The 12,482-nt window shown below is 44.8% G+C and overlaps 1 protein-coding gene across 1 annotated transcript in view; it reads right to left on the reverse strand.

Annotated features, from left to right (window-relative positions):
- The window catches only part of HDAC4 (histone deacetylase 4), a gene marked incomplete at both ends in the record, with an annotated part of 164,142 nt that overhangs the window by 70,222 nt on the left and 81,438 nt on the right, over positions 1–12,482 (reverse strand). The window contains one exon of the mRNA XM_079538744.1: positions 1,956–2,087. Coding sequence (XP_079394870.1) covers positions 1,956–2,087 — 132 coding nt within the window. The remainder of the gene's footprint in view (positions 1–1,955; positions 2,088–12,482) is intronic.

The raw sequence follows: 12,482 nt of genomic DNA on the forward strand, positions 1-12,482 counted from the left end.
TGAAAGTAAATAAAATTAAAACATTTTTTTTTCTGAGCTTTCCTGTACCCTCAGGCACAGGATTTGCCCAACATCAGAAGAATCTCCCAACAGCTGCAAGGGTTCAGGCTGCAGCAGTCTCATAACTGCTCTACGATGCCCCAGAAGAAATAAAAGCCAACTGTTACAACTACTTTTAGTTACTTTTATTATTATTATTGCTATTTTGATCACTGCAAGGACCTCCAACAAATTATCAGAGATGTCTGGTTGGCTTTTTTTTCTCTCTCTGCATTTAGCAGGCTCCTCATTATCAAGAGCTCAGCAATGAGTAACACCAAATTGAACAGCTGACGTTGAACTTCTCTATGAAAAAAAACATTCTGACTGCATGCATAACAGTCTTTTGGTGGGGTTCTTTTGGTACCATGTCATTGCCAACAATATAGTAGATTTCACCTATACTATCTAGACGTAGGAAAACTACTACATTCGAACTTTGACTCCATGAAGATGTGTTCTTCAAGGATTAGAAGTGATTTCTTACCCTTGCAGAGGGACTGTTAAAAGTGATGTTACACTCAGAAGTCTGCTCTTACCATAACTGCTCCAACAGACATTTGAACCCCCTTCATTCACATCTGTGCACCCAGAGCCAGCACCAAGCACAGCTCTGTTCCTGCTCAGCTTTGCTCAGATATTTCTCCAGGCAGACTCCAGGCTGCCTTCCAGGACCACGTCTGTGCCCAGAGAGAAGCAGGAGCTTCCACTGCTATCTCTGAGGGCATCACTTGGATCACACAGCCAGACACAGGCCTGATTTATCCTAAAAGCTATGTGACATATAACAAGATACGAGAGGTAAATTCAGTTTTCAGATCTAATACAAATTATACATAGCTCTTGAAACCCATTTCCTTTACAAGCTGAGAGGTGCTGACACAGAGCCCCAGGACCTCCTGAAACCTAAAGAGAGCTCACTTGGAGTTTGGGTGAGTCATGATAGCGTGCCTTAAAACCCAGATGAAAGAAGAAAGCAGTCACATAGTGGTATTACACAGAGGCATCCCTAGATGGTGCTAAGAATTAACTTTACAGTGATTTATCCAAACCAGTTTATTCAGAGCCCTCTTTACAAATTTCACTCTCAGAAGAATACTGTTTTTCAACAAGGAACAGTAAATACGCAGTCAAAAATACCAGCTATATATATACTAAGTAAAAAAGCCTTAAATGTTTTAAAACTGCAACATAATTACTTAACAAGGAAAAATGGCAATCTTCCCAAATCCAAAAACATCCCAAGGTTGTAAAGCATTTACTGCTGGACAAAGACAGCTATGCGTTATGGCCTCCCCATGTATATTAGGAGAATCACCTTCGAGAAATTTTATTTCTCAACCACCAGTTGCTGAAGATCAAAGAAATGCTCAGGAAAAAAACAGCAGTCCTGTGGCACATCTGTATCTGTCTACGTATGTTAAATGTAGCTCAAAAAAAAGGTCATTTTGCTGGCAATGCTGTCTCTAGATGGGTACCTGAGGACTTGTGTTGCTGGCACACACCTGTATCACCCACTAATGAACTATTATAGAATCACAGAATGGCTTGGGTTGGAAGGGACCCCAAAGCCCATCCAGCTCCTGCTATGGGCAGGGACACCTCCCACAGACCAGGCTGCCCATAGCCTCATCCAGCCTGGCCCTGAGCACTGCCAGGAATGGGGCACCCACAGCTTCTCTGGACAGCTGCACCAGGCCCTCACCACCTTCATTGTGAAGAATTTCTTCCTAATATCTAATCTAAACCTCCCCTCCTTTCACTTAAAACCATCACCCCTTGCCCCGTCGCCATACTCTTCTCCAACGTTAAGACCCACACGAGATCCAGACTGCAAAATCAGCCAGATGCAAGAACAGCTTTTGGAAAGGGACGCCTCCAGTGAGTTTGCAGCTTTTGTTGTTGGCCCAACGCACCTGTGACATCCAGCGGGCGCTTCTTCAGAGCAGTGACCACCGGCCCGTCCTTCCTGCGCAACAGGGGGCTGCTCCGTCGTTCAGCGACTTTTTGCTTTAGCCTGGATCGTAATTTCAGGTTGGGTTCAGATGCTGAACAAAAGGAGGAAGAGCAAACGGTGTTTCAGTCAGTATTATTTCAGTAGCTGTGTCACTCAGTGCAAAAGCTAGGTTGCAGTTCAGCATCGGCAGAGCCTAAAGAAAAATAGTTATTTCATACTGTGTATCCGGAGCAGTGACTTCTAAATATAATGAATGGTTTCCCGCCTATGCAGTATCTGAATTCACTGATAATGAAAGTCAATACTGTTTTAATTAAAAATAATAACCGTCCTGCAGCACTGGCTCTCCAGCGCCTTACAATCTGCTGTGAACTCATTTGGACCAGACCAGAGAGCATCAATTCACCTCCCCCGTTTCCTGCTACTGCTCAACTTTCTCCCAGGCCAGAGGTGGAACCTAAATTAACGAGATCTAAAAATCAACACAGGGATAGGCGAGACAGCTGAGATGTTGCTGCTTGGTCAGCAGGTAGCAACACTGTGGGGCTGGGAGGCTGCCTGCTATGGCTTGGTGCAATGGGCAGCCCCACACCCTTGGAGTCATCAGACCGTGATGAGAGCTGGCCCTGGGAGGGACACCGGGAGAGACGGAGGGGAGAAAACACAAATCAAATCCCACAACAAAAAACACAAACATTTTCTCACTGGTTCAGCTCCCCAGAGCACCTCACACCGGGATGCAACGAGCACCAGCAGCAACTGGAGAAAAAGGGCATGGGAGTGCGGCCAGTGGCAAAGCCAAGGGCAGGGAGGAGGAGGTTTATTTATTTGGAGAGATACCTGATTACATCATCTCGGTCACAGAGTAACACCGTATCTAGAAAACACATCAAATACTTGGAAAACTCAGGGCTGCCCAGAGTGGGTGTGCATCTGTTTGCTGAGACCACAGTCTGACTTGCTTTGTGTACATCACACAGCTGAAATATCCTCTTAAATAAATACTTCTGTACCCAAATCCCGGGATTTCATTTCTCTGAAAGTCAAAGCAGAACTGCTGGGATCCCCTAATACCTCTGGGCTAATGGCAGCTGGCAACACCAAGCACCTTTGTACTGCGCAGCTTATCAGGTTCTTACAAAGGTAATGAAGCCTTAAGTCAAGATTCCTCCTGCGAGATGATTTTCTCTGTAAACTTTGCAACCTCCGGAGCATATACAAAATATCTGCTTTGGTGCTTGAGGGCTCCTGACAGTTATGAGATTTGTGAACTGGCCCAATCTTTTCCATTCCTCAATCTCTTAACAACTCGGCGGCTTAATCCCTTTGAACCAGCAAATCCTGTGCTCTTGCCATTAACTACCAACGCACACAGCTCCCTGCACTCCCAGGCCAATAATCTGCATTTCTTTAGAAGACTTAAAATGGGGTTTACAAACTGATTTGAATTAACTAAGTCTGGCTGCGGATGTATTTCCCTACAATTGGCTTTGACCACCAGGTCATGTAAAAGATCAAGACCAACCGTGTTAATTGCAGGGCTCAAAAATCAGAAGCTGATGAATTCAAGATCAAATGCTTTAAGTTAAGCCATCAAAACAGTTCTTTGATGAAACTTTGGGAAGGGGAAAAAAAGAGCTTTTCATGACTGTTTGGGACAGAAAAATGCCAGTAAGAGATAAAGGAAGCGCTAAAAAAAAGTGTCACTCATCAAGATGATGCTTAAAATGCAGTCAGAAGTGCATTAGCAAAGGAGAGAATCATCTTATAGGACATTTGCATATACAATGGCAGGAGGCTGAATGCAAATCTGTCATTTGCTTGGAGGACAAAATTAGAGGAGTGGACTAGATAAAGTAGAAGCGAGTGCTCTGACTAGTTCCTGTATGAAATTCTCTTCAAAGCCGAAGTTGGCCTTAATATTTTTAAAGTTGACTTTGGACATGAGGGAGTTCAGTATCTCAGGCTACGTGCTTCAAAGTTGTTGCAAGTATCATTGATTAGTAACCATCGAGATGCTACTATCGAGATCTTGAAGAATAAATGGGGATGTGTCACAGCTAGATGCTGATCCATTCCATTTTAGACACATTTACACTGCCAGCTAGTAAATATAAGCCCGTGCCACAGCTGTTGCAAGGATCTATCTTCTGACAAAGAAAAACATGACAATATAAACTGTACTTTGGTGTAAATTTCATTCACACACGATTTATATTGTGCGTGGCATTCATCTGACGTACGTCTGCTGCTGGGAACAGATGAGTAATTGTTTGATTCTCAAGCACAGGGAATGAATGGATTGGAAACACCTTAAAAAACGTCAGGAAGGACGGATCTGGGGATCACAGTCTACCAAGCATTACCAGATATGCCCCCTGCATGCAGCCACAACAGAAAATCCATCCGTGTAGAAGGAAGGAAACAAACATACAGCATTACAAACCTAAAAGAGAGAAGTTATGGCCAAAATGGTGTGTGATAATTTGCCAGACAGAAGCATTTTTGGGTTGAAGTATCCTGTGTACTCCTGCTTTGCTCCCCCAGATGGAGGATCAAATTCTGAAACACAAAATGTCTACTTAAGAACCACACTCGTTTAGATACAATCCCTGCCTTTGTTCCGTGATAGAACTCTGAGTTTTTCTCCTAAATATAATCCCAAATCTAACATGTCATCGAGACCTCAGAAAGCATAATCCCTACATGCCTTTAATTGGGTGTTATACAACCCAAAGCGAGGGAATTAAGGCTCAGCACCGGCAGTGCAGAACAGCCTCCAGTTCAAAGAATGTACATCTATCACATTTCATAACTAAAGAGTAAGTTTTCAAGAGGCTTTTCCAAAACTCAGAACAGTAATTTCAGCTTATTCACGTGGCTTCTAAACTACTACAGTTTTTAAACCAAAGAGAGCTGTCCTTCAGAAGAATAAATTCTGAATTTAGGCGACATACGAATTTGAGCAATTCTATGATTCCATGCTGCTGTTAGAGTTAGGGTAGTATGGCTATGCTGTGGTTGGATTTGATGATCTTTAAGGTCTTTTCCAATTCTATGACACACAACTATCAATACCAGTAAACTCAATTTTCAATAACCCCAGTTCCACTGAGGACCTCTTGAGGCTCATCCTTCAGGCTTCACATCCAAAGTGTTGTTCCCAGTGACTGCTAACGAGTGTAACGTGGAGAACTTTCAATTGAAACCCAAAACATACTGGTCTTTTACAGCCTAAGGTGGTGAAGTATTTTAAACAAACGTGAATTTATTAAGAAATCAGTTTGATTCCTGCTTAGCAAAGAAATGAAGCACAGGGCCAAGTCTGAGTCAGCTTCAGAGAAGCCAGTGGGATTTCTTAAGCAGTGACATACTTAATTTGGCCCATAATAGGGGTTTATTCAAAGAATATTTTGTTTTTCTCTGAGTAAATTAATAATTAGAACACAGGCCAAAAGCTTCCTTAGTTTTCACAGACTCAAACCCAAGTTACCCCTCTTTTACTTCACTTACTGCAGCAGGACTCATGTAATCCAATTCTCCAACATTTATGTCACTCTCATTGTTTTCTTCCTGGAACTGCATCCACTAAGCTGCTGAACTAATCTGACATTAAGTCTCTGCAAGTTAAAAACACAAAATCCTGGGCAGAGTTTGCCCTGTTCCCATTACACATCTACGAAAAAAGCAAACAATGCACCGTGAAAACTCTAATTCCAGTCCTCGCATATCTTAATTTTGGAAGCTGGGATTGAGAAAGGCTATTCTTTTTTTTTTTTTTTTTTAACCACATTCCAAGCCACAGCAGTCAGGCAAAGGCCAACGCAATTACCTTGTCACTTTACTCTAGAGTCCAGGTTACCCCATGGCTAAACAAAGGAGAGGAACAGAGAAACCTGTCTGAAGCAGGCCTTTTGCACAACATGGAGTCTTAATGAAGACAAATGATCTTTTGTTTAGGTAGGAGGGACCACAGGTTGTGCAATTTAGAGTCTGCCTCTCCTCCCCAAAAATACCGGATCAGCCTCAGCTGGTCAGAAGGACCTGGTAAAGCTGGCAGTGGCAAAATTCACCAGTGGCCGAGCAAAAGGCTTCAACAGCCACAGGACTGCTTCACCACGATCCCTCTGGTGCACAAGGGTGCTCACATTCTTGACTTCCAATCCCTGCAGACATCGGTATGGAGGAGAAGCATCTGATCCTTGACAAACATACCCAGAGGAGAGAGGTACCACAGGGCACAAACAGCAGCAGCAAATTCCTGAACTAGAAAGGAAAATGAGAACAAGAAGACCTGGATATTCTGCAGAAACAAACTCAATTTTTCGTGTGCTAGGTACCGTGCTAGGGAGCATGACCTGAAACAGGAGTCCATGTTGGAATACAGATGCATTAGAAGAATTAGAGATGATATTTGCAGAGCTTTCTCTTGTGTGCTGGCACAAGCACTGTTTAAGAGCTTTGTGAACAGGCTATTTTGTATATTTGTGGAAGGTTGTGTCCTTAAAATGAAAACTTATTGAAGGCTAATACTTGGCATTTCTTCATGCTGAAGCTTAGCAGTTTCAGCATATGAACAGTACAAAGGAGGCTTCATTAAGCTGAGCTCACAACGTTCACACTTTTTTACAGCTTCACTATCATTTGCCTGACTATAGAACCATGCAGAAAGGCAGCGTCACAGAGTGCTGCAAAGGTTTCCACTGTGAACAGCCAAAACTGGACTAGAAAAACAAACACATGGAAATGCCACATCTTGTTTCTGTCTTCCCCTTTCCAAGTCTAAATAAAGACAGCAACTTTGCAGCATTTGAAGTGTTATCTGGAAGGAAAGATAAGAGATGTGGAAGGAAATAAGGAAGCGAAAGAAGAAAATGAAGTCCAGCGTATGAGTTTGTCCAGTAAGGTGTTTAACACAGCACTGAGCTCTGCAGGAGGGAAGGAGACAAACATGGAATTTCCATACAGACCCAAAAAGCTGCAGTGCTTGTCCACTGAGAGCCCTGATTGACTCGGCACAAGGGCAGGGAGCAGCTCCAAGGAGCAGAGATGGCAGTGGAGGACCACAGCTGCTGGCAGCCCAATGCCATTTGCCTTCTTCCACCTCCTTGTCCTGTTCTTCCAGCATCGTGCCTCACTCTGATGCCGGGCTACTCCTAAGATAGACAAACCTGGGCACATATATAGGTATTTGCTCCAAAAGTGCTGTGAATGAGAACTCCAGTTTTCCCTTTTTGGATTCCCCATACTCATGCTAGAAGTGCACCCTGGTTGTTTTAGCAGAGCTCCGGAGCAAGAAAAGGGGGTGACCCCTCCTTTGGCTTCTAAACAAACCTCAGCACTGCGCAGGAGCCCAGGCAGCACATTTCATAGCTGAATTCCCTATTATGCCAGTGAGGCCCTCAGAAGAGCTGGAAGGAATAAAGAGAGCATTTGCTGGTCCTCCAGCTGCACTTTGTTCTGTTCTCCGAAATGTCAATGGTCTGATCTGAAGAGCTATTCTGTAGCATTACAGCAATAAGTGATTTTTTTCTTCATTAAGTTATTTTTGGATTTGGACTGACGTTCTCCATTTGGAGCAGAGCACTATGACAAGATAGAAGCCTTCACACAGCAGAGCAGGGCCGGGGAGGCAGGACCCCCATCCACACTGGCAGGGAGGACAGGGTGGGTAGAGAGCAACACTGCTTTTCAGCTTGAGCGATGCTCCACGCCGTATAAAGCTCAAAGATTTCTCTAAATTACACTCCCACTACACACCAGGATTTCAGCCTACTCTATTTTCCTCTAAACAATCTTTGTCACAAAACAAACCACTCAGAACGTTCCAAAATCAGAACTCACAGAGGTATTGTGCCTTTCTTGACAAATACAGTGTATTAATTATGGACTTTCATTTTGCCCTTTATTGTTTCTAAGCACAGGCTCAGAACAATTTCACCTGCTTAGCTCCAACAACCCTGTGCGTCAGCAACACTGCAAGGAAACCAACAGCATCACAGAACCACACAATGTTGGGGTTGGAAGGACTTTAAGTCCATCTAGTTCAACAGCTGAACTGCCACTCACTGAACTGGGCTGCCCAGGGTGGGATGATGGATGCCTTTCTCCTTTATACTCCTCATCAGCATCCGTCTTGATCCAGCACCACAACACCTAGCTCCCTTTTAGGGCTGAAAGCTGAAGTGGTTGCTGGGATCAGCACAGGTGATGCGTTTCTCAGATTCTCTCTGGGGCATTTCCCAGAAGCTGCTGAAGTACAAGAAAACAAGCAGCCGTTGTGGCCTTCCACCTGTGCTACCCACGGGGAAGTCCAAGGAGCAGCTCCCAGTTTGCTGCCTTGCTTTGTCCCTGGAAGGAAGTCACTGCAGTGCAGAGGTGCACAAGCCAGGCCCTGACAATGCTGAGCCACAAACTTCTCCTTGGAAAAAGTGGGCTGTGAAGGTTAAAGACAGCCTGCTTTTACCACAAGCCCCAAGACACAGTACTTGACCTATAACCAGTTCTCCTTCGTCTGTGAAGAGGCATTGCTGGGAATTGAGCTGTTGTGCAGGATCCCTGTTTTTGCATGGTCCCCAGCGAACAGGAGCTGAAAAAGGGGCCTGTGACACTTCCCAGTTGTCGTTTCTCCCCAAGTACACACCACACACATGCACATGCTCATTTACTACCTAGCCAGGAAACTGAGAGACAGATACTTGCCAAAGATGTCTTTGTAAGCTCCCAGTCTGGCATTACATTCAGACTGGCTTTGGAAATAGTGGAAATTCACACCCTGAGACGCTACTCCATGGTTCTGCAGCGCAAACACACTTGGGACCACAGGAATCCCTTGCCTCTCTAAGATCTCCATGCTCATCCTGATCATCACCGCGCCAAAGCAGCCAGCAGACAGGCTGGAGGCAAAGCAAAAAGCAGGAGCCAGAGCCTTGGATTCTCCACAGAACGAGGACAGTGGGTGCAGGGTCTGAGCCAAGCACACCAAGCAGCTGTCCCTTGCTCCTTATCCAACAGCAGAAGCAAAACCACAGCGAGACCTGGGCCTGCCCCACCTCACAGCCTGCCTGGATGATTCCTGCGGATGCAGGCACATTCATGCTTACAGTTTCTCAGAACATCTTTTATAAGCTCGCTGAAGAAATGTTTTTTTTCCCTACTTGGGTGTCAGGTTTAAATATAGATGCACAGACAGGGAGATGTTTCCAGTTCATGCATCCCAGAGAGCTGAACGCATGTTGGCCAGGCGAGTCTAGCAGGTGCTGTGCTTGGCAAAACCACTGATTTCAGTGACAGCTAATTGAAATGCTGTGGCTTCCATTAGAAATCCTGATTAGCTGTCAAGTCCCAAGTAATGTGAGGAATCCTTGGCCCTTTGCAGAAGCCAGAAGGAAAGCTAGTGTCTGATGGCTAAACCCTGAATGGCACGTTAAAAAACAAGCAAAGAAAAAACCCCACACAAGCAAAAGAAAAAGCACGTTAACAAGTTAAACAATGCTCTTCAGTCTTTCACGAATCCCTGTGATGTAGGTCATTCCAGCTTTCTAATTAACAGCATGTCAAGATCATGCATACAGCAAAGGAAGCACGCATATACGTAGTTAAGGAAACTACACTAATGGGGAAATAAGAAATCCTTGTCTTAAGTTATTTAAAGCAAAAGGAGAAAAGCATGAATGGCATCAGCTGAACTATTCTTGGTTCAGATAAGGAAGGGAAGGCCACAAAGGGTTCAGCTAGAGAGAACTCAGTGAAACACACCTTGCAGCCAGGCTAAATGCAAGTTCAGGCCATTGGTAACTGCACCAGCCAGAGCCTGGCAGCACAACAACCTCAAGCAGAACCTGAACAGCCAACAAACCGGGACATAATTTGATAAAACAAACCGGAGGGGGGATTTCAGGTGGCAGGATGCATTAAGAGCACGCTGCAAGTGTTCGCTGTTTCACATGCTGACTGTTTCCAAGCACTCTCAGGACACTGCTCACGCACACATGTACTTTTACTCAAGAGAGCGTGGCCAGCCGATCACGTCTCTTATGCAACATTCACACTTGAGTGTTCCACTACCAGGCGATCCCCAGGGGTGCACAGAGGGCTGCTATACACCACTCCACGTCGCAGTGCTTTAAGTAATCAGAGCGAAGAAGGGTAGCACTTTTAAACCCACTGCAATTACAGGTTCATTCTTTCTGAACAATTTCTCAACATGCAGAACGTGCTGCCAACTCCAGAAATGTACCCTAGCAGAAATCACTGCTCCAAGTGCCTTCCTGCAGCGTCCCTAGTCCCCCCGTCCCTAACAATGACACTGGATTGATGCCAGCCCCGCGGATCACAACCGTGCTGCGATGGACTCTGTTATTTGAACTGCAAATATTTAATCTAATTTAATAAAATTGGACTACGTGATACGGCGGTTTTAAATTACAAATACAAAGCCAGAGTTTTGACTGGTGCCAAAAATCTGAAAAGCTCACTTGTAATAAAGAACTTTATTTAGGATGGGCTCCAGCCTTCCCTGCCTTTTGTTTACACCAGGCTGTTCAGGAGTCCAAGCAACTTAACATTCTTGGCAATGGAGTTTCTGCAGGATATCACTGTGTTAGAGTCTGAACTGCTGTTACATTGAAAAGAAAATAAAAGAAAACAACAAGAAAGGTCTCCTCTGAACCTTGCAAGGGAACTTGCATGCGCTGCATACAAATCCCCAGAAGATTAATGCCAGTGCCCACAAAGAATAAGCATCGGTGTTCTGGAAAAACAAAATCAGCTAACTATCCTCCTATTTTAAAACAACAATGATTTTTAATAATGGCATTAGATACGTTTATCTTCTTTAATTCACTCTGTCCGACAGCAGTTTTATCAGCAAGAGGCTTAATCAGAACTCAGTCTAGGAAACAACAGGAATATGTTCAGACACTCCTGCAGAAATCCACTGTTAGAGCGTTTGCAGTGAGAAGGATGATCTATTCTCAAATTAAAACTGGCAAGAAATGGCCCTAAAGAGAGGGAGGCTTTTGATAAAAGACCATTTCTGCCATGGGGTTGCTAACGTGCACTCCCCAAAGTGGAGGTTCTGGTTTCAAAAGAGCAGAAAGGTCTTCAGATTCGTGCTGTCCACAAGCATATGATGCCAAGGGACATTTCCTTGTGAGGCCATGCTGTGAATTTCCAGAGGAGACCAACAGCCTTCAGCAGAGAAGAAGCAGACGGCATCAGTGGATTCTAGCAGCCCAGGACCAGTCTTCCTTCTTCCTGACAGATGTGTATGCAAAGCACATCTTTGTGTGCTGACAGCTCCAGAACTGAAGGAAATCTCCTTTGAGGGCAGCCCTCTAGCAGCACTCATCTCCTCCATGCGAGGACAAGTCCTGAGGCCCAGACAGCGCCACTTTGGCTGTCTCCAACACTGAGTAGGCAGCAGCAGATGCTGCACCTAACACAGTGTTTGGCTTGTCATTATCTAGAAATGGAGATTAGAGGATGCTCTACACTTCAGCAAATTCTTTTCCCTCTCTGCCCTTGGAGTCCTGCAGAAAGGGCCTGCTTTCTTGTCAGTCACTTACCCTGAAGGCACAGGGTGTGTACAGGAAGAGCCCTCACCCTGGGAAGGACTTTCCCATCTTAAGTTGATTCTTGTGCAGCTGATATCTCTGGTACCTGCCGCCCAGCCCAGCGTGCCTACTGACTGGGAAAACCATCTACAAATCCATCCAGCAGTACAGGCACTATGGTGTGGAAGCAGTTCATAAAATGCCTTCAAAGGCACAGACCTGGGAGGCAGGAGGCACAGGGTAGCAGTGCACAAGTGTTATGTTTTTCTAGACAGATGACAGAAGAAAAAAAAAACAGCCCACAAATAAAATATTCCACCTTCACATCAATTTACAGAGATAATGAGAATCATGATGAGGACACATAAGACCCAATTGACTTTCAGCTATTAGGGGAAGAAATGTTGTGAGAATACCTACGCCTCTCCTGGAAGGAAACGGAGGTGCAGCCAGCTCCTGGGAACTGATTTAGGACAGCCAATTTGACCAAAGGCTGTAGTAAATCCATAGAAAGGTCTGGTTAACATACCACTACCATTCCTGACCACAACAATCACTAACACCAGTGCTCATCCCTGTACATTTAAAAGTCCATAAAACAAACCTGAGAAATAGCTAGAAGCACCTGTGGGACACACAAAGCTCAGTCGAGACAGGATTATTTTCCTATTCTGAAGCAATTTTCAACATGCACCACTGTGTGCATCATCCATGCAAGCAGCAGAGCTCCCCACATTGGGGTGAGCTTGTTGCAGCTTGGCTCTTCCCCGAAGGGAGCTGGCTGCTGAGGATCACAAGCCTGCAAGGTTAGAAGCTGAGGCAGTGTTGGCCAAGGCATGTGATATGGAGCTGAGGACCACAGCCAAACAAAACAAACTGGTTTACATAATATATAGCTTAGAAATAACTGACTTGCTTAGCCACCATGC

The sequence above is a fragment of the Tetrao urogallus genome (assembly GCF_951394365.1).
Source record: "Tetrao urogallus genome assembly, chromosome: 8".
In the NCBI taxonomy this organism is placed as follows: Eukaryota; Metazoa; Chordata; class Aves; order Galliformes; family Phasianidae; genus Tetrao; species Tetrao urogallus.